Source organism: Delphinapterus leucas, chromosome 2, assembly GCF_059928025.1.
Source record: "Delphinapterus leucas isolate spDelLeu-1000000601 "Yukka" chromosome 2, BTC_Dleu_Yukka2, whole genome shotgun sequence".
Lineage (NCBI taxonomy): Eukaryota > Metazoa > Chordata > Mammalia > Artiodactyla > Monodontidae > Delphinapterus > Delphinapterus leucas.
In genome coordinates this window covers 84787667-84812286 of record NC_143130.1, presented here as the reverse complement: position 1 = coordinate 84812286, position 24620 = coordinate 84787667, and the positions used below count along the sequence as shown (strand labels likewise).

General features: G+C 42.5%; 1 protein-coding gene across 1 annotated transcript in view; it reads right to left on the bottom strand.

Moving 5' to 3' along the window:
* Positions 1–24620, bottom strand: part of MYO5C (myosin VC) — a 109640-nt gene that overhangs the window by 30111 nt on the left and 54909 nt on the right. The window contains exons 24-33 of the mRNA XM_089906238.1: positions 21578–21641; positions 18728–18908; positions 16711–16804; positions 16387–16450; positions 16224–16304; positions 14835–15015; positions 13110–13203; positions 12368–12431; positions 9926–10094; positions 6632–6719 (exon numbers count right to left, since the gene is read on the bottom strand). Coding sequence (XP_089762364.1) covers positions 6632–6719; positions 9926–10094; positions 12368–12431; positions 13110–13203; positions 14835–15015; positions 16224–16304; positions 16387–16450; positions 16711–16804; positions 18728–18908; positions 21578–21641 — 1080 coding nt within the window. The remainder of the gene's footprint in view (positions 1–6631; positions 6720–9925; positions 10095–12367; positions 12432–13109; positions 13204–14834; positions 15016–16223; positions 16305–16386; positions 16451–16710; positions 16805–18727; positions 18909–21577; positions 21642–24620) is intronic.

Here is a 24620-nt window from a genome sequence, read left to right as displayed (position 1 = left end):
AGATACTTCCCGTCTCCATGTAATATCAAACGGCAAAAGATCTCCGAGAGATCTCCATCTCAACGCTAAGACCCAGCTCCACTCAACGACCAGCAAGCTACAGTGCTGGACACCCTATGCCAAACAACTAGCAAGACAGGAACACAACCCCGCCCATTAGCAGAGAGGCTGCCTAAAATCATAATAAGGTCTCAGGTACCCTAAAACATACCACTGGACGCAGTCCTGCCCACCAGAAAGACAAGATCCAGCCTCATCCACCATAACACAGGCACCAATCCCTTCCACCAGGAAGCCTACACAACCCACTGAACCAACCTTACCCACTGGGGGCAGACATCGAAAACAACAAGAACTATGAACCTGCAGCCTGTGAAAAGGAGACCCCAAACACAGTAAGTAAGTTAAGCAAAATGAGAAGACAGAGAAACACACAGCAGATGAAGGAGTAAGGTAAAAACCCACCAGACCAAACAAATGAAGAGGAAACAGGCAGTCTACCTGAAAAAGAATTCAGAGTAATGATAGTAAAGATGATCCAAAATCTTGGAAATAGAATGGAGAAAATACAAGAAACGTTTAACAAGGACCTAGAAGAACTAAAGCAAACAATGATGAACAACACAATAAATGAAATTAACAATTCTCTAGAAGGAATCAATAGCAGAATAACTGAGGCAGAAGAATGGATAAGTGACCTGGAAGATAAAATAGTGGAAATAACTGCTGCAGAGCAGAATAAAGAATGAAAAGAACTGAGGACAGTCTCAGAGACCTCTGGGACAACATCAAACATACCATCATTTGAATTATAGGGGTCTCAGAAGAAAAAAAGAAAAAGAAAGGGACTGAGAAAATACTCGAAGAGATTATAGTTGAAAACTTCCCTAATATGGGAAAGGAAATAGTCAATCAAGTCCAGGAGGCACAGAGACTCCCATGCAGGACACATCCAAGGAGAAACATGCTAGGACACATATTAATCAAACTTTCAAAAATTAACATCAAAGAAAAAATATTAAAAGCAGCAAGGGGAAAACAACAAATAACATACAAGGGAATCCCCATAAGGTTAACAGCTGATCTTTCAGCAGAAACTCTGCAAGTCAGAGGGAGTGGCAGGACATATTTAAAGTGATGAAAGGGAAAAACCTACAACCAAGATTACTCTACCCAGCAAGGATTTCATTCAGATTCGACAGAAAAATTGAAACCTTTACAGACAAGCAAAAGCTAAGAGAATTCATCACCACCAAACCAGCTTTACAACAAAGGCTAAAGGAACTTCTCTGGGCAGGAAACACAAGAGAAGGAAAAGACCTAAAATAACAAACCCAAAACAATTAAGAAAATGGTAATAGGAACATACATACTGATAACTACCTTAAATGTAAATGGATTAAATGCACCAACCAAAAGACATAGACTGGCTGAATGGATACAATAACAGGACCCGTATATATGCTGTCTACAAGAGACCCACTTCAGACCTAGAGACACATACAGACTGAAAGTGAGGGGATGGAAAAAGTTATTCCATGCAAATGGAAAGCAAAAGAAAGCTGGAGTAGCAATTCTCACATCAGACAAAATAGACTTTAAAACAAAGACTATTACAAGAGACAAAGAAGGACACTACGTAATGATCAAGGGATCAATCAAAGAAGAAGACATAACAATTGTAAACATTTATGCACCCAACATAGGAGCACCTCAATACATAAGGCAACTGCTAACAGCCATAAAAGGGGAAATCGACAGTAACACAATCATAGTAGGGAACTTCAACACCCCACTTTCACCAATGGACAGATCATCCAAAATGAAAATAAATAAGGAAACACAAGCTTTAAATGATGCATTAAACACGATGGACTTAACTGATATTTATAGGACATACCATCCCAAAAAAAACAGAATACACTTTCTTCTCAAGTGCTCATAGAACATTCTCCAGGATAGATCATATCTTGGGTCACAAATCAAGCCTTGGTAAATTTAAGAATATTGAAATTGTATCAAGTATCTTAACCAACCATGACTATCAATTACAGGGAAAAAATCTGTAAAAAATACAAACACATGGAGGCTAAACAACAAACTACTAAATAACCAAGAGATCACTGAAGAAGTCAAAGAGGAAATCAAAAAATACCTAGAAACAAATGACAATGAAAACACAATGACCCATAACCTATGGGATGCAGCAGAGGCAGTTCTAAGAGGGAAGTTTATAGCAATACAATCCTACCTTAAGAAATAAGAAACATCTCAAATAAACAACCCAACCTTACAACTAAAGCAATTAGAGAAAGAAGAACAAAAAAACCCCAAAGTTAGCAGAAGGAAAGAAATCATAAAGATCAGATCAGAAATAAATGAAAAAGAAATGAAGGAAACAACAGCAAAGATCAATAAACTAAAAGCTGGTTCTTTGAGAAGATAAACAAAATTGATAAACCATTAGCTAGAATCATCAAGGAAAAAAGGGAGAAGACTCAAATCAACAGAATTAGAAATGAAAAAGCAGAAGTAACAACTGACACTGCAAAAATACAAAGGACCATGAGAGATTACTACAAGCAACTGTATACCAATAAAATGGACAACCTGGAATAAATGAACAAATTCTTAGAAAAGCACAACCTTCCGAGACTGAACCAGGAAGAAATAGAAAATATAAACAGACCAGTCACAAACACTGAAGTTGAGACTGTGATTAAAAATCTTCCAATAACCAAAAGCCCAGGACCAGATGGCTTCACAGGTGAATTCTATCAAATATTTAAGAGAAGAGCTAACACCTGTCCTTCTCAAACTCTTCCAAAATATAGCAGAGGGAGGAACACTCCCAAACTCATCCTACGAGGCCACCATCGCCCTGATACAAAAACCAGACAAAGATGTCACAAAGAAAGAAAACTACAGGCCAATATCACTGATGAACATAGATGCAAAAATTCTCAGCAAAATACTAGCAAACAGAATTCAACAGCACATTAAAAGGATCATACACCACGATCAAGTGGGGTTTATCCCAGGAATGCAAGGATTCTTCAAAATATGCAAATCAATCAATACGATAAACCATATTAACAAATTGAAGGAGAAAAACTATATGATCATCTCAATAGATGCAGAAAAAACTTTCAACAAAATTCAACACACATTTATGATAAAAACCCTGCAGAAAGTAGGCATAGAGGGAACTTACCTCAACATAATAAATGCCATATATGACAAACCCACAGCCAACATCATTTTCAATGGTGAAAAACTGAAACCATTTCCTCTAAGATCAGGAACAAGACAAGGTTGCCCACTCTCACCACTATTACTCAACATAGTTTTGGAAGTTTTAGCCACAGCAATCAGAGAAGAAAAAGAAATAAAGGGAATCCAAATCAGAAAAGAAGAAGTAAAACTGTCACTGTTTGCAGATGACATGATACTATACATAGAGAATCCTAAAGATGCTACCAGAAAACTACTAGAGCTAATCAATGAATTTGGTAAAGTAGCAGGATACAAAAGTAATGCACAGAAATCTCCGGCATTCTTATACACTAATGATGAAAAATCTGAAGGAGAAATTAAGGAAACACTCTCATTTACCATTGCAACAAAAAGAATAAAATATCTAGGAATAAACCTACCTAAGGAGACAAAAGAACTGTATGCAGAAAATTATAAGACACTGATGAAAGAAATTAAAGATGATACAAACAGATGGAGAGATATACCATGTTCTTGGATTGGAAGAATCAACTCTGTGAAAATGACTCTACTACCCAAAGCAATCTACAGATTCAGTGCAATCCCTATCAAACTACCACTGGCATATTTCACAGAACTAGAACAACAAATTTCACAATTTGTACGGAGACACAAAAGACCCTGAATAGCCAAAGCAATCTTGAGAAAGAAAAACGGAGCTGGAGGAATCAGCCTCCCAGACTTCAGACTATACTACTTAAAGCTACAGTAATCAAGACAGTACGGTACTGGCACAAAAACAGGAATATAGATCAATGGAACAGGATAGAAAGCCCAGAGATAAGCCCACGCACGTATTGTCACATTATTTTTGATAAAGGAGGCAAGAATATATGATGGAGAAAAGACAGCCTCTTCAATAAGTGGTGCTGGGAAAACTGGACAGCTACACGTAAAAGAATGAAATTAGGACACTCCCTAACACCATACACAAAAATAAACTCAAAATGGATTAAAGACCTAAATAAGGCCAGATACTATCAAACTCTTAGAGGAAAACATAGGCAGAACACTCTATGACATAAATCACAGCAAGATCCTTTTTCACCCATCTCCTAGAGATATGGAAATAAAAACAAACAAATGGGACCTAATGAAACGTAAAAGCTTTTGCACAGCAAAGGAAATCATAAACAAGACCAAAAGACAACCCTCAGAATGGGAGAAAATATTTGCAAATGAAGCAACTGACAAAGGATTAGTCTCCAAAATTTACAAACAGCTCACACAGCTCAATAACAAAAAAACAAACAACCCAATCCAAAAATGGGCAGAAGACCTAAACAGACATTTCTCCAAAGAAGATATACAGATTGCCAACAAATACATGAAAGAATGCTCAACATCATTAATCATTGGAGAAATGCAAATCAAAACTACAATGAGATATCACCTCACACCGGTCAGAATGGCCATCATCAGAAAGTCTAGAGACAATAAATGCTGGAGAGGGTGTGAAGAAAAGGGAACACTCTTGCACTGTTGGTGGGAATGTAAATTGATACAGCCACTATGGAGATCAGTATGGAGGTTCCTTAAAAAACTAAAAATAGAACTACCACGCGACCCAGCAATCCCACTACTGGGCATATACCCTGAGAAAACCATAATTCAAAAAGAGTCATGTACCAAAATGTTCATTGCAGCTCTGTTTACAATAGCCAGGACATGGAGGCAACCTAGGTGTCCATCATTGGATGAATGGATAGAGAAGATGTGGCACACGTACACAATGGAATATTACTCAGCCATGAAAAGAAATGAAATTGAGATATTTGTAGTGAGGTGGATGGACCTAGAGTCTGTCATACAGAGTGACGTAAGTCAGAAAGGAAAAACAAATACCATATGCTAACACATATATATGGAATCTACGAGAAAAAAAAAAGGTCATTAAGAACCTAGGGGTAAGATGGGAATAAAGATATAGACCTACTAGAGAATGGACTTGAGGATATGGGGAGGGAGAAGGGTAAGCTGTGACAAAGTGAGAGTGGCATGGACATATATACACTACCAAACGTAAAACAGATAGCTAGTAGGAAGCAGCCGCATAGCACAGGGAGATCAGCTCGGTGGTGTGGGGGTGGGATAGGGAGGGTGGGAGGGAGGGAGATGCAAGAGGGAAGAGATATGGGAACATATGTATATGTATAACTGATTCACTTTGTTATAAAGCAGAAACTAACACACATTGTAAAGCAATTATACTCCATGAAGAGGTTAAAAAAAAAAAGAGCCATGTACCACAATGTTCACTGCAGCTCTATTTACAATAGCCAGGACATGGAAGCAACCTAAGTGCCCATCAGCAGATGAATGGACAAAGGAGATGTGGCACATATATACAATGGAATATTACTCAGCCATAAAAAGAAACAAAATTGAGTTATTTGTAGTGAGGTGGATGGACGTAGATTCTGTCATACAGAGTGAAGTAAGTCAGAAAGAGAAAAACAAATACCGTGTGCTAACACATATATATGGAATCTAATAAAGAAAAAACAAATGGTTCTGAAGAACCTAGGGGCAGGACAGGAATAAAGATGCAGATGGAGAGAATGGACTTGAGGACATGCAGAAGGGGAAGGGTAAGCTGGGACAAAGTGAGAGAGTGGCATGGACATATATACACTACCAAATGTAAAATAGCTAGCTAGTGGGCAGCAGCCACAAAGCACAGGGAGATCAGCTCAGTGCTTTGTGACCACCTAGAAGGGTGAGATAGGGAGGGTGGGAGGGAGACGCAAGAGGGAGGGGATATGGGGATATATGTATAGCTGATTCACTTTGTTATACAGCAGAAACTAACACACCATTGTAAGGCAACTGTACTCCAATAAAGATGTAAAAAAAAAAAGAAGCGGGTGAAGGAAAGAAAGGCAGAGGGTCCTTTTCCCAGGAGCTCATGAGGACACTCAGTGTGCAGTTCAGTCCATATTTAGGACTGCTGTCCAGCTTCTTAGTTGTCTACTTCTTTTTTCTAATAGAAACTGGGATATTGATTCCATGTCACTGAGAGAGGAAATAAATTTTAAAGCCATTAAATTTGAAACTTTTTCACAGTTTCATTTTTACAAGGAGAGAGCTAACAGAGAAAGAGGTTAAAAGTAGTCATTCCAGGGTGTCCCTTACAATTGCATGAGCATATCTGGTATCATCTGAGAGGTGGTGAGCTATCTTCCTGCCTTGAAGGATCCTTCCATTAGCCCATCACTGAGCCCCAAATCCACCAGTTGAGACCCATTCCTTTGGTTTTCAAATTCTTTGGACCACATCAGGAAATAACATGTCAACACATGTGGACCTTAGCTGAAAGTTCAAAAAATAGGAAACTGAATGCTATTTTTCCTACCTTTTTCAATTGTCTTGGTTAGAGTCTTCACTTGATCTTGTAACTTTTTAATCACTCTGTCCTTCATGTCTAACACTTCTTCAAGATCCTACAGAAATCAAAAGAAACAAGGACATGAGCTCAGAAGCATCTTAACCTATTTTTTAAAATTTATTTTTAAATTTATTATTTTATTTTTGGCTGTGCTGGGTCTTCATTTCTGTGCGAGGGCATTCTCTAGTTGCAGCAAGCCGGGACCTCTCTTCATCACGGTGAGCGGGCCTCTCACTATCGCAGCCTCTCTTGTTGCGGAGCACAGGCTCCAGACGCGCAGGCTCAGTAGTTGTGGCTCACGGGCCTAGTTCCTCTGCGGCATGTGGGATCTTCCCAGGCCAGGGCTCGAACCTGTGTCCCCTGCATTGGCAGGCAGATTCTCAACCACTGCACCACCAACGAAGCCCCTTAACCTATTTTTTGATAATAGCTTTACTGAGCTATAATTCACATACCAAACAGTTCACCCATTTGAAGTGTACACTCAATGGTTTTTAAGTATACTCAGTTGTGCAACCATCACTACCATCTAATTCCAGAATATTTTCATCACATCAGAAAGAAATATGTAACTTTTAGCTGGCACCCCTTTGTCCTCCTATTCCTTTCTAGCCCTTGGCAACCACTAATCTACCTTCTGTGTCTACATATTTGCCTGTTCTGGACATTTAATATACATGGAATCATACAATATGTGGCCTTTCATGTTTGGCTTCTTTCAGTTGGCATAATGTTTTCAAGGTTCATCCATGCTATAGCAGGTATCAGTACTTCACTCCTTTTCGTGGCTGAATAATATCCTATTGTACGGATAGACCACAGTTAACTTGATCTAATTTTCCCTTAATAAATTAATGCCCATTGTAGAGAATTTAAAAATATGCATGTGTGCAAATGGGCTCTCTGGATGTCAGAAGCTGCAGGTGGAGAAACTTCAGAGATTTGGGTCCTGGCTTTGCGTCTCCTTCCTGATAAGGGGGTGGCCCAGCCTATGCTGAATTTGGCTCAAGAACCAGGAGAGTCTTGGATGCCTACAAATATTTCCTATAAAGGGCAGAGAGTGTTTAGGTTCTTCCTGAATTCCAAGGGCTTTGACACAGAAAGGATTCAGGCTTCTCTGCTCCAGCAATGCCTACCACGCAGTCAGTCACTGCAGCTTGGGCTCTCGGGTGACTCTCAGAGCCAAGGGAAGTTGTGCTGCGTCTACTCAGTGGCCACCTGTCCCCACTACAGTTCTGTGTCTCTGTTAAACACATGAGGAACTTTATCTGGCCTTACAGGTGGGGAGGTGGGTACAGCTTCTTCCTTTCTATTTCAGCCTATTGTATAATATATCTAATAATAAAAAAGTTACCCATCAATCCTGGAGAACTTGGAGGAAATCACTGTTCACATTTTGATTTATTTCATTCTTATTTTCCCCCTCATATGGCACATATACATTGTATAAAATTGGGTCATACTGCACGTAAAGTTTTACATCCTATGTTTCTCTCTCATTATATTGCAGGTATTGCCCTCCGTCATTGATAATATACCAAACTGTCATTTTAATGGCTAAGTCATATGATACATAATCACTTAATCTACCCACTACTGTTGGACATCCTTTTATTTACTTATTTTTTCTGTGACTAATAACACTATTAGTCTCATTTGTGGGCAAAATCGCCACCTAAGATATAGAAATTATATTCTTTTGTTGCATATTCATCTATTCACTTGTAACACTGAGGCTACTGACTGGTTCAGGAATAGTGTGTTAAAACGAACACGTAGATATGACTGGTCCCCAGCTCCATGCACTGGGGAAAAAACAGGTCCAGCCCTTCCCTGCCTGGGAGGAGAGCCATACACACGAGGTGGGGGGCCCCTGAGGAGGGGCACTGAGTGGGACCTCACTCCTCCCGCAGCATCAGAAACAAACTCACACAAATCCCACACAACTCAGGGATTGACAACACCCAGGGCCACATGCTCACAGCTGAGTGAAGGCTCACACAGGACAAGATGTGCAACACACATGATCACCCACCTACCCTCTCCCTCACCACTGGCTCCTGCTGGGACCCCAGGGACACACACGCAGACACAGCGGCAGAAGGTGGGACAGCCTCTCACATTTAGCAGGCAGTTTCTTATCCAGTGTGATTTGAGAAACTTATTCTCTGAGAAAGGTGTACCCCCCCTCAAAAAAGATGGTCATCATCCAGGCGCCCTGACTGGAATGTGTTACTTCCTATTAAATGTTAAACTCTGTGGATTCCTCTTCAAACTTAAATCCTGACATGGCAAAATGTGATTTTACCCTATCATGTATTTTTCTTGTGAGATAGGAAATGGGGGACCCTGACGACAGGGAGCAGGGCCTGTGGACATGTGCAGGCTGACCAATGCCTGGGTGAGCCCTCCCCTGGTCATGGTCTTGGAGGCTGCCAGGCCAGGAAGGGGCCTGTGAGCATCCACCACCCAGGAAAGCACCCAGTCTGCTACTTTGGTGCTTCTCATTCTTGTGGGTTTCACACACCAATAAAATTTCAAAAGAATTGCTGGAAGCTGACAGAGTTGCCAAATATCATTTTGACAAGGGCATTGACAATCTGATGAAGATTTTCACAAGTTAAAAAGTTAGTCATCGGCTTCCCTGGTGGCGCAGTGGTTGAGAGTCCGCCTGCCGATGCGGGGGACACGGGTTCGTGCCCCGGTCCGGGAGGATCCCACATGCCGCGGAGCGGCTGGGCCCGTGAGCCATGGCCGCTGAGCCTGCGTGTCCGGAACCTGTGCTCCAAAACGGGAGAGGCCACAACAGTGAGAGGTCCGCGAACCGCAAAAAAAAAAGTTAGTCATCTACTATCATGATCATTGCATAGAAGAACATTTTGACTCTGAAAACTGCAGGAAGGGCACACACCCCCATAAGCAAGCAGAGGCCTTTGTTGGGGTAAGCTCTGCTCAGAGAAGGTCACAGATCAGCCTATCACCCTCAAGGTGCTCTGGGCCAGGGCGTCGTCATCTCAGATGGGTGCCGTCCATGGGACGGTGCTCAGGTCCTCACCACCCGTCCTCTCTCAGCCGACGTCAATCCCCAGGCTCCCCTGAGGCAGCTGTAACCTCAGAGACCACCTGTCCTTTGAGATAAGGAAACAGACTGCTCTGGTGGGAGGCAGATGCTGCTCATCGGATGCTTTAGGTGGCCTGACCCCCTTCAGTGATGCCTGCATATGCAGGCATCACTTATCAACAAGTGACAAAACTCCTCACCCCGTGCTCCACAGTGAGGTGAGATGCTTCCTGCCGGAAACTACTCTTGACTTCACTTTCAGTTTCAAATTGTTTCCTCAAGTGCTCGCTGGCCTCCTGCATTTCTTGAATCTTATCCATCAGCTTCTCTTTCTCTTTGGTATGCACTTCATTTGGGGCTCCTATGGTTCTGAGAAAAGGATTAGGAAATTTTGGTATCAGTTTGACCGTCATGGAAATGTCTCTCATTGTCACATAAAGCAGTGATATTTCCAAAGATGGCAAAATACTTTGGCCACTTCATGTGTAAAGCAAGTGGTACCTGAATAGGGGAGTGCTCAAAGTGGGAGGAAGAGATCAGGGTTCGTGGGGTATAAAAGTCCACGTCTGCTCCAGTCTCCTTAACCTGATAAGAAGTTCCTGTCCCCACCTGCCTATACCCTTTGACTCCTCCCACAGGACGTCCATACCCACTTACACCGTTATGACCAAAAGCTCGATAATTATCTCCTTTGTGAAAAGACTGGGAACAGGTACTCCAAAACCCAGCGATCAGAGACAGAAGAAAAATCCATCCAAAGAGTTCCAAAATGGTGCTCACCACTTTCCTACTGTTTTGGGCCCTCATTTGGCCCCAATCCTACCAAAGAAGTCACATGATGAAAAATGCTCTCTGGGACACAGAGTGTCCATTTACTGTTCTTAAAATCAAGTATCTCAAGTACTTTTAAACTGGAATGGAACACTGATGACAAATTTGACATCTATTCCCCCGATGATTTCAATAATAACATGGGAGTCAATTTTAACCTGATGAGGATGACTGTGAATAAAACTCACAGTGAAGAAGTCAGGGTAACTGACTTCTCTGAAGATTATAAAGTTTTACAAAATATTTTTACCATACAAAACTGCAATCTAATCTAAGTTATAAAAATATGATTTGATATAAGCAATGTTTTGTGGTATGGGAAAACATTAGGATATAAAATGGTACCTTACTAATGAGTGTGAGACTCTAAAACTGTAATTCTAACTTGGGTTACGTATAAATAAGTAAATCTATATTTTATTACAAAAGCACTGAATTAAAATAGCTTCAAAAACATTTTTAGAAAAGGGACCCCTCTTGCACTGTTGGTGTGAATGTAAATTGATACAACCACTATGGAGAACAGTAATAGAGGCTCCTTAAAAAACTAAAAATAGAACTACCATGTGACCCAGCAATCCCACTACTGGGCATATACCCTGAGAAAACCATAATTCAAAAAGAGTCATGTAACAAAACGTTCATTGCAGCTCTATTTACAATAGCCAGGACATGGAAGCAACCTAAGTGTCCATCAACAGATGAATGGATAAAGAAGATGTGGCACATATATACAATGGAATATTGCTCAGTCATACAAAGAAATGAAATTGAGTTATTTGTAGTGAGGTGGATGCACCTAGAGTCTGTCATACAGAGTGAAGTCAGTCAGAAAGAGAAAAACAAATACCGTATGCTAACGCATATATATGGAATCTAAAAAAAAAATGGTTCTGATGAACCTAGGGGCAGGACAGGAATAAAGACATAGATGTAGAGAATGGACTTGAGGACATGAGGAGGGGGAAGGGTAAGCTGGGACAAAGTGAGAGAGTAGCATTGACATATATACACTACCAAATGTAAAACAGATAGCTAGTGGGAAGCAGCCGCATAGCACAGGGAGATCAGCTGGGTGCTTTGTGACCACCTAGAGGGGTGGGATAGGGTGGGTGGGAGGGAGATGCAAGAGGGAGGAGATATGAGGATATATGCACACGTGCAGCTGATTCACTTTGTTATACAGCAGAAACTAACACACCATTGTAAAGCAATTATACGCCAATAAAGATGTTAAAAAAAAAACCCAAAAAACAAAAAATCCCATCATTTTTAAAAAAGTATCTCAACAAGCTGGTGGCAAAACATTTTCCTCACAAGGCTCTACCAGGCCCTCTGTTGGTCAGGATGTAATCTGGGGGGGTTTATCGATGAAGATTCTCTATCAACATGGATTTTAAGCCTTACCCTAAGTGGTCTGCTGAGAGAGAAACTGTTCTCTTTCACATGATCTTATGTTATCAATTTTTTCTGAAGAGATAATTCATGTGTATGGCATAATGTTCTAGGGGTATAACAGTCTACACAGTGAAAAGTAAATGTCCTCCCTCCCCTATGCACCAGCCACCCAGTTACCCTCCCTGCAGGCAACCAATGTTTTGTTTCATTTCTCATACACTCTCCCAGAGAAGGGTGTGTGTGTGTGTACACAAGTATTTCTTTTCTTCACACTTGAATGCTAACAAATTATATATCTTAATTAACACCTTGCTTTTTTGGTTTAATAACCTTTCTTTGGTATCACCCACAATTTCAGAAAAGAAAAGCATTACATGAAGGTGAACCTGAGGTACATGCACAACGATACTTACTTTCTTTGCGTTCCTTCCTCTTCCTGATTGTGATTCAACTGATTAGACAACTCTTCTAGTTGTCCTATAATGAGAAGAACTATCAATCCTTTGGTGGCCATGTCACTGCATTCTGATTTGGGTTTGGTCGTATTTTCATATTTTCAGTTATCGGGGTTCTAAACTGTACCCAGCTACAGATTAGGTTTTATGTGGTCTCAACAGCGTTTAAAAACTTTTCAAGCCATTACTTAAAAATTGTGATATTTCACATAAAAACCTGGATTTCTGGTTTTTCTTTAAAAATAGGAATATCAAGCAATACTGGGGCCCGAATTCTTACTTGCCAACAATCAATGGACCCTGGAGGCAGATGCCGCCTTTAAATGCCTATGAACCTTAATGTACTGTCCACCCAGCCCACTTCTCACATTTTTTTTTTTTTTGCAGTATGCGGGCCTCTCACTGCTGTGGCCTCTCCCGTTGCGGAGCACAGGCTCTGGACGCGCAGGCTCAGCGGCCATGGCTCACGGGCCCAGCCGCTCCGCGGCATGTGGGATCTTCCCGGACCGGGGCACGAACCCGTGTCCCCTGCATCGGCAGGTGGACTCTCAACCACTGCGCCACCAGGGAAGCCCCCACTTCTCACATTTATGTCACCTGCCTGGCTCCATGGAGAATCAGTTTGATGATGATTTTTTGGGTCATTTCCTGGATACAGGAAACCATTTTCTAAAAGCAGCTTCATGAGGGTTCCAATTACCTTTCATGTTTTCAGCTTGTTCATTCAGGCGGATTTCAAGATGTTGCTTCTGTTTCTCCAGTTCTGCAATTTGCTGTTTAAAGTCTGGGATCATCTTTAGAGAAGAATTAGAAATATTAGAATACTTTCACGTATAAACTTTAAAATCTCAGAGCTGCTCAGAAGCAAACTAAACTGCCTAGGTCATTAACCCCACGGAACATACATCTAGTATAGTTGTGTAAGAGGGCTAGCCAAAGCATAGACTGGATTTATGGAATGTTTGGTTTTTTTTTTTACCCCAAGACCTATATAGTCACAAGAAATACCAGCATGCTCAGGGTGAGTGGTTCTCACATAGCTACAACCCTCCACATCTCCAAGGTCTCCTGGAGAGAAGGAAGTGTACATCTGGGAGGGCATACGGGAATTCTCTGCTGAGTTGAGGGAGGGATGATGTGATGAAATGGCAGCCAGTCTCTTTGGCCCAGGCCCAGAGACATTATCTCCTCATCTAGAAACAGGAGAATCATCTCAAAGGGGTCCTACCGTGCCCTCTGAATTCCAGGCTGTGCACAGCTCTGTTATCAGAGGTCTGGAATGACCCAATGTTTCATAATCCTCTGTCTTTGTCTAGCTAATATTTGTTTAAATGTCCATCATTTCCACCCCAGTCATGTACGGAGAGTTTTTCTATTGTGCAAGTTTACGAAAACACCCCTGCCTCTGAAGTCCAAATGAAAAATACTTGTTTGACTGTGCAATTGGATTTCACTGCAAATTCCTCATTAAAGCGTCACCCAAGGAATAAACAAAGACGTGCAGGTCCTTAACTACCGTTCCATATGTCTGCTGTGCCCAGGGTCACATGTGTTCACGTGTTTACACAGCACTGAGATTTCCTAATGCTTCCAGGCTATAGGGGGAGGAGGAGGGACCAGTAAAGAAGTAGAGAAGCAGCAGCCAGCGAGGCGGGATGAGAAGCCTGGGAGACCACAGTGTCCTGGAAGCCAGCAGAACAGAAAGGAGGGAGAGGGAGTCATTAACATCACCAAGTGCTGCTGAGAGACTTAGACGAGGGTGGAAAGGAACCCTCTGTGCTCAGCCCTGTGCAGGCAGATTCAGTTAGTGGGAGAGGCAGCCCACAGAATGGGGTGGCCACAGAGTAAATGGGAGGTGAGTGGAGAAATCACAGCCAGGTGGCAAGAAGAAGTGTGGCCAAGTTCCCCAGAGAAATGGGGTGGTGGCTGCAAGGGGTGTGGGGTTAAGAAAGGATTGTTTTTGTTGAGAAGGTTCCTAAGGTATTTCTTCATGCCAGTAGACATGAGTGAGAAGAAAGGATGAGACAAATGGCAGTGGGGAAGAACAGGCATCACGGAAGAAGGAAGCTGTTGAAACAGTGAGATGAAGGGCATGAGCAGGGTGACTGACCTTCTGAATGCACACCCCTCTCAAGAGGTACCTTTTTACCTTAATGCTTTTTGTTACTTGCCAAGGGGTTAGGGCTAGATTTAAAATGGATAGATTTAAGAGCACACACATCACAGAATCTGGACCTATCCTACGGTAAACCCTCTTAAAATGCTTTCCAGCCTGGGGTAATTTTATAGTTTTATCTTCTGAACCAGCTATTTCACTCCTGGGAAATGTAATCTGTTTTACAGCTGAGACACTGAATTTTACTCCACTAATGCATAACATCTCCAGAATAATGGCCACGACTGGGGCCCGCGGCTGAGACCATACCATGTTTTCTGATGTTAGCCTGGTGACTTCATGACGGATACTTTCATTGATGTCATTCTCTTCTCTAAATAATTTCTGCAGGTGGTTGATTTCCTGACTTAGATGCACCACTTTGAAGTTCAGAGCTTCAATCTCCTTTTCGTAGCAGTCCTTCTGGGACTGGAGATGGCTCTCCAAAATGCTGTTAGAGGAGGGGTCAAGAAGTTAACTGCAGTCTTTATTCTGCTGATGACTCTGAGTGTGTACTTCTGCAGCAGTTATGAAAACCCACAATTAAGAGCCAGGCGCTAAGCACATAAAGTTTACTTGTGTACACAAGGTTATAAGCTATGGAATTAGGAACATAAAATTATAAACTCCTTCTAGCTGGTTAGGAAGTGTTATGTGGTGTTAACATGCAGTTAATGATAAGAAATTTTATTTTGGACATTATTAAAATTATATTTTTATTCTAATAATTAAAAAAAATACATTCTGTGTGATGCAACAATGATAAAGATACATGTTATTATACATTTTTCAAAACCCATAGAATGTACAACACCAAGAGTAAACCCTAGGGTAAACGATTGACTCTGGGTGATAATGATGTGTCAGCGTAGGTTCATCAGTTTTAAAAGATGTACCCTCTAGTGAGAGATGTTGATAATGGCTGTGCATGTGTAGGGGTAGGAGGTATATGAGAAACCTCTGTACTTTCTGTTCGGTTTGCTGTGAACCTAAAACTGCTCTAAAAATACTTTACTAATTTTTAAAAAAGCAAACGCCTTAAATTTAAACATATCTATAGGGACTTCCCTGGTGGCGCAGTGGTTAAGAATCCGCCTGCCAATGCAGGGGACACGGGTTCGAGCCCTGGTCCGGGAAGCTCCCACATGCCGCGGAGCAACTAAGCCCGTACACCACAAATACTGAGGCCACGTGCCACAACTACTGAAGCCCATGTGCCTAGAACCCGTGCTCCGTAACAAGAGAAGCCACTGCAATGAGAAGCCCGCGCACCGCAATGAAGAGTAGCCCCCGCTCACCACAACTAGAGGAAGCCTGTGCACGGCAACGAAGACCCAACACAGCCAAAAATAAAATAAATAAATAAATAAATAAACATATTTATATATCTATAGCAACACTGGCTAACTTATTTGATATAGTCAGTTTTCATTGTACAGCTTATGGGTTTTATTACTTGGCCAGTTATCCCACAAAGAGATTGTTCTTCATTATTAAACTAATTTACTCAATCTTCAAAGAAATATTTCCAGGGATTATTAGACCATTCTACTATAAGGAATTTACTTTGTCTATCAAATCTATGAAAGATAAACTTTTGAGTTTCCAATAGTACATTATCTCTGAAAAATCACAAAGAAACTGAGGGAAATTTCTCACCGTGTTGCTTTCTTTAGTCCTTCATAAGCAAACCAAAGTTCTCCATCCTCATTTAAATGTTCCAAATCTTCCAGAGAGAGCCTGCAACAATGAGGAGGGTAAGAAAATCATCTCTTTCATGTGTTACCTTTTTTTAAGTGCTTGATAATGCAAAAATGATTACCTGCTTCTTACATCTTCAGTGTCGTAGCTCTTAAGAAGTTGTTTGGTGATTTCTGACACCTTTTCTGAGAGAAAAAGGCACAACTGGTGTAAATTACATTTTTGCCTAATTTCTCTTTTCCCATTTCCTTTTTCAGGACCCAGTTCTCTAGCCCTTCAGACTCTCCAGCTAACCATCTCATCAGCTGACTAACTTACCAGCTATCCAGCCAACCAACTAACTAACCAGCCTCAGACCAATCAAAGGACACACTGCCTTAACAGTGACACCTATGATAAATTCAGCCTGCACCCCAATGGACTCAGAGACTCATATTTTCGTTACCTCTCATTTCCCGTTTCTGGGACTGCACATGTTTTTCCACTTCTATCTTCTGTGTCTGAAGTAGCTCTATCTCCTTTTCAAACTCAGAGATTGTCTGAATCCCAGCAATGATGGAACCAGGTGAAGAAAAAACAGCTATCATGATTTACATCAGACAAAGGGAACACTATCACTGTATTATTTATCTGTGCAAGTTGTCCTAAGTGCAGTTTCTCCGTTAAAATCTTGTTAAACCATCGCTGCCCATAAGGCTTGGCCTTAAAACCTTGTTTAACTATCTAAAATACTGTGCTTCCCAGATGTACTTGGTTGTAGCAATAGAATTAGCTTCTCTACTATAAAAAGGGAAAAAATAAGTACTTACTGCAAGTTTGGGGAGGGGAGGGAGAGGGGAAGGAGCTGCGAGAAATCAAGCACAGGGGATAAGTGCTCTCTCACTGTAGGATGAAATCTTGGATGCAAGGAAGTGGGCCAAGTCAAGGGTCTGGGCTCCAGCTACGTTTAGACGTGGCCCAGCGGCAGGGGCAGGGCATGCCCTGGAGGTCTAGGAGTTGGCAGTGAGGGCATGACCCGGGTCCAAGAGGGGCAGCTCTGGTTGTGGGGAAGAGGCTGTATTCTGCCTCTATTCACATGTGAGTTCGGGTTTGTCTTCTGCAGCTATGGGAGCTGTTCAGAGGTGAGTAACCCTTCCTGGATATTTTCTCAGTCAGCCTAAGTGTTTAAAGGTTAAAGCTCTTGTTTCCACAGGAGGTGAAAAGGGAGATCAACTTGGCATTTACTGATCATTTTACATACACGACCTCATCCTTGTAACAGGTCTATAAGGTGAGTAGAATGACCTTTTATAGATCAGAAAACTGAAGCTGCATAAGCATTACACGGCACATTCAGGGTCACATGGACAGCTGACAGGGGACCCAGGACTATCCACCCTCAAGCCCAACTCTTGGTAACGTTTCAGTAAATGTTCCAAGTCATATCTGTATTTACTTACAGGCTTATTATAACATGTATCATGATGACAATGGGTTTATTTTCTTTGAAAATCAGACTAATCTCCTTAATATACCACATTGGAGAGTGTGGATCATAGTTTTAGCTACCAAAGAGGAAACAAGTGACAAATATTGGTGCCGTACTCCAAGGGCAGCCACATGATTTCCCAAGATATAGACTGCAGCCAGATGACATGACTCCCAGATTGACATCAGTCTTATGTGGCTGCTAAGAATGCAGGACTCATAGGCATATGTGGTCCTTCCCGATTCCACAGTCCAATCTACTACTTTCAAATAATAGGAGACTAGGGCCCAGAGAATATTGGCAGTTCTGCTAAGAAATTCAGAGGCAACCCAGGTACGATTCCATGACACATCTTCTAAACTATGCACGGGTACTCCTTGATGAGTACAGAGGATATCTGTGTAATCATAACAATTTTCTACTAACATGTGTCTCACATATCTAGTGGAAGCTTAAAAGCTTTCCAACCTTACACTAAAATGGTCTGCCTTGAAGAAGGGAGGGAAAAACAGGTCTGTATTTTCCAATGGGGAAGGAATTTAGTTAAAACCTTGATCGTCCAGGCATGGACCATTGCTTGTGTAGATTATCTGATAACACTTTAAAATGGAAGATTCTGATATGGTCATTTAATTTTAATATCGGTATTACCAGATATACAACATGATGGATTATATAACAGGGTTTCACATCAATTTATAATTTAATATGGAAGTATTCTCTGGGTCAACATACTTGAACAACTTTATGTAAATGTAATTTTTACAAAGTTAGAAAGCTGACTTTTAAAACATAAAAAAACAGTATTGCTAAGTCAAAGGCAGCGGGGCGGGGGGCGGGTTATACTTGGAAGAATTGGAGGAACTGGGGTCCTTTGGCTTTCTGCCCTCACATGGGTACTGTCAGCTGACCCTGCAGGGATGAGAAGTTCCTCCCGCTCCTGCAGGTCAGACGAGTCAGCCAAAGAGCTTGTGGGGGGGTGAGCAGCTCCTACCTTTGCCTGCTTGCTCAGCCGGGCCACTTCCCCTCTCAGGCCATCAGAGGCGACCCGCTCTCCCTCCAGCTGATGCTGCAGTTGCACCTTCTCATCTTTGAGAGCTTTCATTTCTTCTTTCAAAAACCGGATCTGCTTCTCATAGTCTTGCGTTTTCAGTTCAAAACTTTTTTCAAGAAGTCTAAGCAGCAAAAGAAAATTCTGAACCGTCTCTAAAGGCTTTAAGAACTACAGATCATTTGGAAAATAAGAGGCTCTTCCTTCCGAAAGGAAGAGCCAAGTTAAGACCTATTGTGAGGACAATGGTCTTTCTGTTTAGCAGACTGCTTTCTGTCCCCTTAGGTTAAGGCAGCTTCTTCTTACACCTTCTGATCAGAGAAGTGTGGCTCTACAGGGGTCACTCCAAGGACGCGCAGGAGAGGGAGGCTAAACGTAAAGACTCAATGCTTGTTGGGGGTCGTGTATCCCCCAAGCCGCCCCGGTTCCACGTGGTCCCCTAAAGGGGCCACTTCGCTCAGAAAAGACCGTGGCACATTCTGCTAAGTCCTGTCCCCTGCCTCGAACCAAGGATCCTTGGAGCAGTTTGGCTTAGTCCTAAACAAGTTAATACTTAGTCCTAAACCAGTTTTAACTGGTTATTAAATTAATAGCCATTTAATATGTGAAAGGGTTCAGCTCTTCAATCATTTTAGAATAACCTGCAGCAAAGCCAGGTGCCCAAAAGGCCACAGAAAGCCAATTCCTTGTACGATGACTGCTCAATTGAGCCCAAGAAAAATAACCGAAGAGATATACAGAGCCTAGACCAGCCCTACATAGCTCACAGGGGCCCAGTCGGAATTGAAGCCATCCTAGGAGCTCTGTGAGTTTAAGAAATCATCTTCCCACTGGCTGGGCTGTCAACTCAGTCCATTTTATGACTTGCTTTTATAGCACAAAGGGGAAAATCCTGAGGAAGAGAGTCATATTCCCAATAGGTTTTTGTTTCATTTCTTCTTACAGTTATTAACAAACTTTTAAACTTTGTTTTCAGATTTAAAAAAAAAAAACTACAGTGCTCCTAAGAGGCCAGGAAAATACATTTGAAGAAGCAAATTGCAACCAGAAATCTTATGTAAAGAGAATCTCAGACGTGTAGCCTAAACTGACCAGAAGTATGCCCACTGACTGTGGCACCTCTGAGCCTCTCAAGGGTTGTGGCAGGACCAAGTCTTCCCCAGTCAGCTGACCAGGGACCAAAAGGAGCTGCAGGTGAGGGCTGATGAGGACTGCAAAGGGGTCAAAATGACTTGGCCTCAGGCTGGCTCTCCAAGCCCCTGCTTGAAATGATCACTCCTAAGTGGCCCCAGAACACCAGCAGATGCCAATAGCTGAGCTCCTCTATCCTAGAGTTTAGAGTTCACTGAAAAACAGACTTTTCAAGGTAAAGAGTTAACTATCCCTAGTAAGTATGGCCCAGCAATTGCAGTCCTAGGTATATATCCGAAGAAAATGAAAACACTAATTCACAAGGATACATGCACCCCAATGTTCACAGCAGCACTATTTACAATAGCCAAGATATGGAAGCGTCCTAAGTGTCCACCAACAGAGGAATGGATAAAGAAGATGTGGCATATGTGTACAACGGAATATTACTCAGCCATAAAAAAAGAAAATTTTCCATTTGCAACAAGATGGATGAAACTGGGGGGTATAATACCTTAGTGAAATAAGTCAGACAGAGAAAGACAAATACTGTGTGTTATCACTTATATGTGGAATCTAAAAAATAAAACAAATGAATGAATGTAGCAAAACAGAAACAGACTCACAGAGAACAAACTAGTGGCTACCAGTGGGGAGAGGGAAGGTGGAGGGGCAAGAAAGGCGTACGGGATTAAGAGGTACAAACTACTATGTATAAAATAAATAAGCTAAAAGGATATATTATATAACACAGGGAATATTAGCTAATATCTTATAATAACTATAAATGGAGTACAATGTATAAAAAGTTTGAATCACTATGTTGTACACGTGAAACTAATATAATACTATAAATCAACGATACATCAAAAAAAAAAACAACAAACAAAACTGATGTAGGATCATGAAACACTCTATGTATCTGTTAACTCTTGGAGATTTTCAGTGACACTCCCTCCCCTAACTGCTTAGCATCCTGCCCTCTTCATCCAGACCCAGGTTCTCATGCTAACTAACTTCACAGGGAAGCTGTATATCCTGCCACCCAGGCAGCCCTGTGCCTTCTAGCCTTGGACAGAGATATGCAAGAATGTTCCATCTCTCCCCAACACCCTGCCATGAATCCCTACCTGGAGATCTAAAAGCCTGTGAGTTGACTTCTTAAGAGAGGGGGGCACAGGCTGGAGCCTCTAGACCTTAGCAAAGGATTTGATACTGAGACAGGAAAGGCAGAGCTGGTACAGTACAAGCTCATGGGGACCTGTCTTAATTTGTGTGAGGTGGGTTACACACATTACTACCTGAGACAAGAGTCAAGTTTACAGATACAATGTGGGGGGTGAGGGGAAGGAAGGGAGGTTTATTTAAGAGGCACTAATTTTCATCCTTGGACTTGATGGAAGATGAAGAGGTGGCAGTCTCTGAACTTCTCACTGTCTTGGCAATAAAGGTCCACTGTGCCCACAACTCCAGAACCTGTGCAGTGTCTGAGAGGTGCACACTGGGCACTTAGCTCTCTCAAAGCTCAATCTCTCACTTCCTAAAAATATTCACACCCTGCTCTCCTGTATCTGTGATCTGCTACCTGCAAGCTGAGACGCAAAACAGAAAAGAGCAGAGAGAGAAAAAAGCAGTGGCTTTAAGACAAATGAGATTTCATACGTTCTCTGTCGTTCTTCTTTCTGCACATCATCAAAGAGCTGCTTGGTGAGGTTGTCCATTTTTTCTGTGAAAGAGAATGAATACTCTTTGAAATATGTCCACAAAGCAATGCCTTGATTGTTTCATGTCACATTTAAGAAAGTGAGAATGTAAGAATTTATGATTAATGGGACTTAAGATGAGAGTATAAATGTCATTTTTTACAAGTTAGAAATAGATAAGGGGGTTTCAAAATAATAACCCTCACAAATTTGTTATGTTGCAATCTATGAATAGTTTCAGAGTACTTTTATTGGTCTGAATACCATTTGCTTTATTAAAATAGATATGTTGGCTTTGAGACAATAAATATTATTATTAAAAAAAAAACAGGGCTTCCCTGGTGGCGCAGTGGTTGACAGTCCGCCTGCCGATGCAGGCGACGCGGGTTCGTGCCCCGGTCCGGGAGGATCCCACGTGCCGCGGAGCGGCTGGGCCCGTGAGCCATGGCCGCTGGGCCTGCGCGTCTGGAGCCTGTGCTCCGCAACGGGAGAGGCCACAACAGTGAGAGGCCCGTGTACCGCAAAAAAAAAATAAAATAAAATAAACAGAAACCCTTTGGGAAGGAGACGATCAATTTATGACAGGGGTTCTCAATCTCAGCACTATTGATGCTTCGGGCTAGGTAATTCTTTGCTGTGGAGAGGGGGCCATCCTGCTCACTGTAGGATGTTGACTGGCATCCCTGGCTTCTACCCACTGGAGGTCAGTAACACCTCTGCTCTAGCTGTGACACCAAAAATGTCTCCAGGCATCGCCAAATGTCCCCTGGCAGGGGGTGGGGGTGGGTGGGAACCAAAGGGCCTTGGTGGAGGATCATTCATTCATGATAACCAAGAAAATAATAAAGTGTCTGTCTTCACCTGGGGAAGAGGAAGTCTAAAAGGCCACTGTTGCATTTAAATACAATACAAGAATCCAACACAAAGTGCAGGTTAAGTGGGCACCTGACCACTGGGAAACAATCACTGGGGTTCAAGACAGTCTCTGGTTAGGAGAGCTCCACATTCCCAGTGTGTCCACACACAACAGGTGCCCTTCAGAATGGGCACAGGATTAACAGATGCAGCCCATCAAAGCCTGACAGCCCGATATGTGCTTAGCTGATACCTCTTCCCTGAGTTCTACCTCATTTCTGAGTCCTGCCCCAGAGGGGAGCCCAGGGATGAGGTGACAACAGTAATCCTCCACATGTCTTTGTTTAAAGAAAAAAAAAAGCCAACAGTTTAATAGTTTGTCCAATGCAGTGTAAAATGTCCCTGAATCAAAATGACTGCTTCAGAATGTCATGAGTCATCCAGAAAATACTAGGGAAAATGCTTAAGCTTTAATTTAGAAGATACCGTATTTGGTATAATTTCAGTGTTTAATTCATTCACAGAATTGACTTCAATTCTGGTGTTTACCATCTTGGGCTATTTGCAAATGGGCTAAAGAGGCTGTCCAAATGGGACTTTCTTCCCCAAAGCAATGAGATTTTGCCCAAGGTGGAATCTCAAAAAGGGGAAACAGCATTCGATAATATCCTTGAGTCCCACGTCACAAGAGTTAAGTGGAAGTTGTTGCTTTCGTAAAACTCAGTTTGCCATGTGTAGGGAGACCCACAGGATAAGCAGTTTATAAACATGGGGTGTGAAAGCTTTCAGGCACTTTTTAGAAGGAGTTATAAAATTACCCACCCAAACATGTCAATGCTGTCAAATGTATAATTTTCAGGACATACTTGTGGGAATTTAAAATTTTTTGTGGGAAATTCCACTTAAGGAAGTTAGAAAGAAGAACAAACACTCAAGAGGAATGGATTGTAATTAAAAAGCCCTTCCCTAATTCGAGTTCAATATTTACTCACAGACCTCTAACCTCTTCCTGTCCATCACTGCCACATACGTGGGCCCCAGCACCCACATCATCAGCCCTTAGAGACAGGGTGCAGGGCACACAGTATGTGCAGCAGGAGGTCATGCCCATCCTGGGCATCACCTGAACACCCTGCCTGCTCTGCTGGCCAGGTCTCAGGATGTTTACTTCCTCCTCCTGACATGTGCTTCTCCTGCACTCTGACCTGAACCCCAGGGCTTAGTGCTGCTCCAGATGCTGGCACCTCCCCCAACAGCTGGGCCTAAGGTGTGTGCTAGATCCCCAGGCCTGAACCCTTGCGCCCTTGCCCCCACGCTGGAGCTTAAGGAATAGCTCCTGGACACGACAGATAATCCAGCGTGGTGATTTAAACTACCTGGTGAGGAACCACTAGGCTCACGTTCCTGCTGCCTTTTCTGGGATTTAGCAAGGGCTTGCAATTAGAATTTGAGTCGGACAAGTACAGATGGACAGAGCTAGGCTAAGGATGGCTGCTCCACACTCCAAAGGAAAGTGTTACTGCTGGTCCCAAGGGCCTGCATCTGACAGCTCAGGGCTGATGTAGCTCAGTGCTAAGCGGGGCCCTTTGTTCAGGGCCAGGACAGTGGCAGAGGACCTGGGTACTACTTAGACTAAGTAACCTGGACAGAGCTGAAATCTGAGTGCAGGTGCTTGGTAAGCCACAAACATTATCCCAACACTGCCCTGGACAATGCATCAGGATGACTACAAGGTTTAAAAAAATACAGACTCTGGGGCTTCCCTGGTGGCACAGTGGTTGAGCGTCCGCCTGCCGATGCAGGGGACACGGGTTCGTGCCCGGGCCCAGGAAGATCCCACATGCTGCGGAGCAGCTGGGCCCGTGAGCCATGGCCACTGAGCCTGCGCCCCTGCTCCGCAACGGGAGAGGCCACAACAGTGAGAGGCACGCGTACCGCAAAAAAAAAAAAAAAAAATACAGACTCTGAACCATACCTGCCACCACCACCCACTACACTCCCCCACCCCATCTTCTGATATCACAGCTCCAGGCTGATGGCCCACCCATCGGTACTTTGTAAATGGCCCAGGAGGTTCTGAGACAGGGACGGCTGTGCTCCGACAAAAGATGGAAATAAACCGGATAAATCGGTAGGGTACAGTTGCC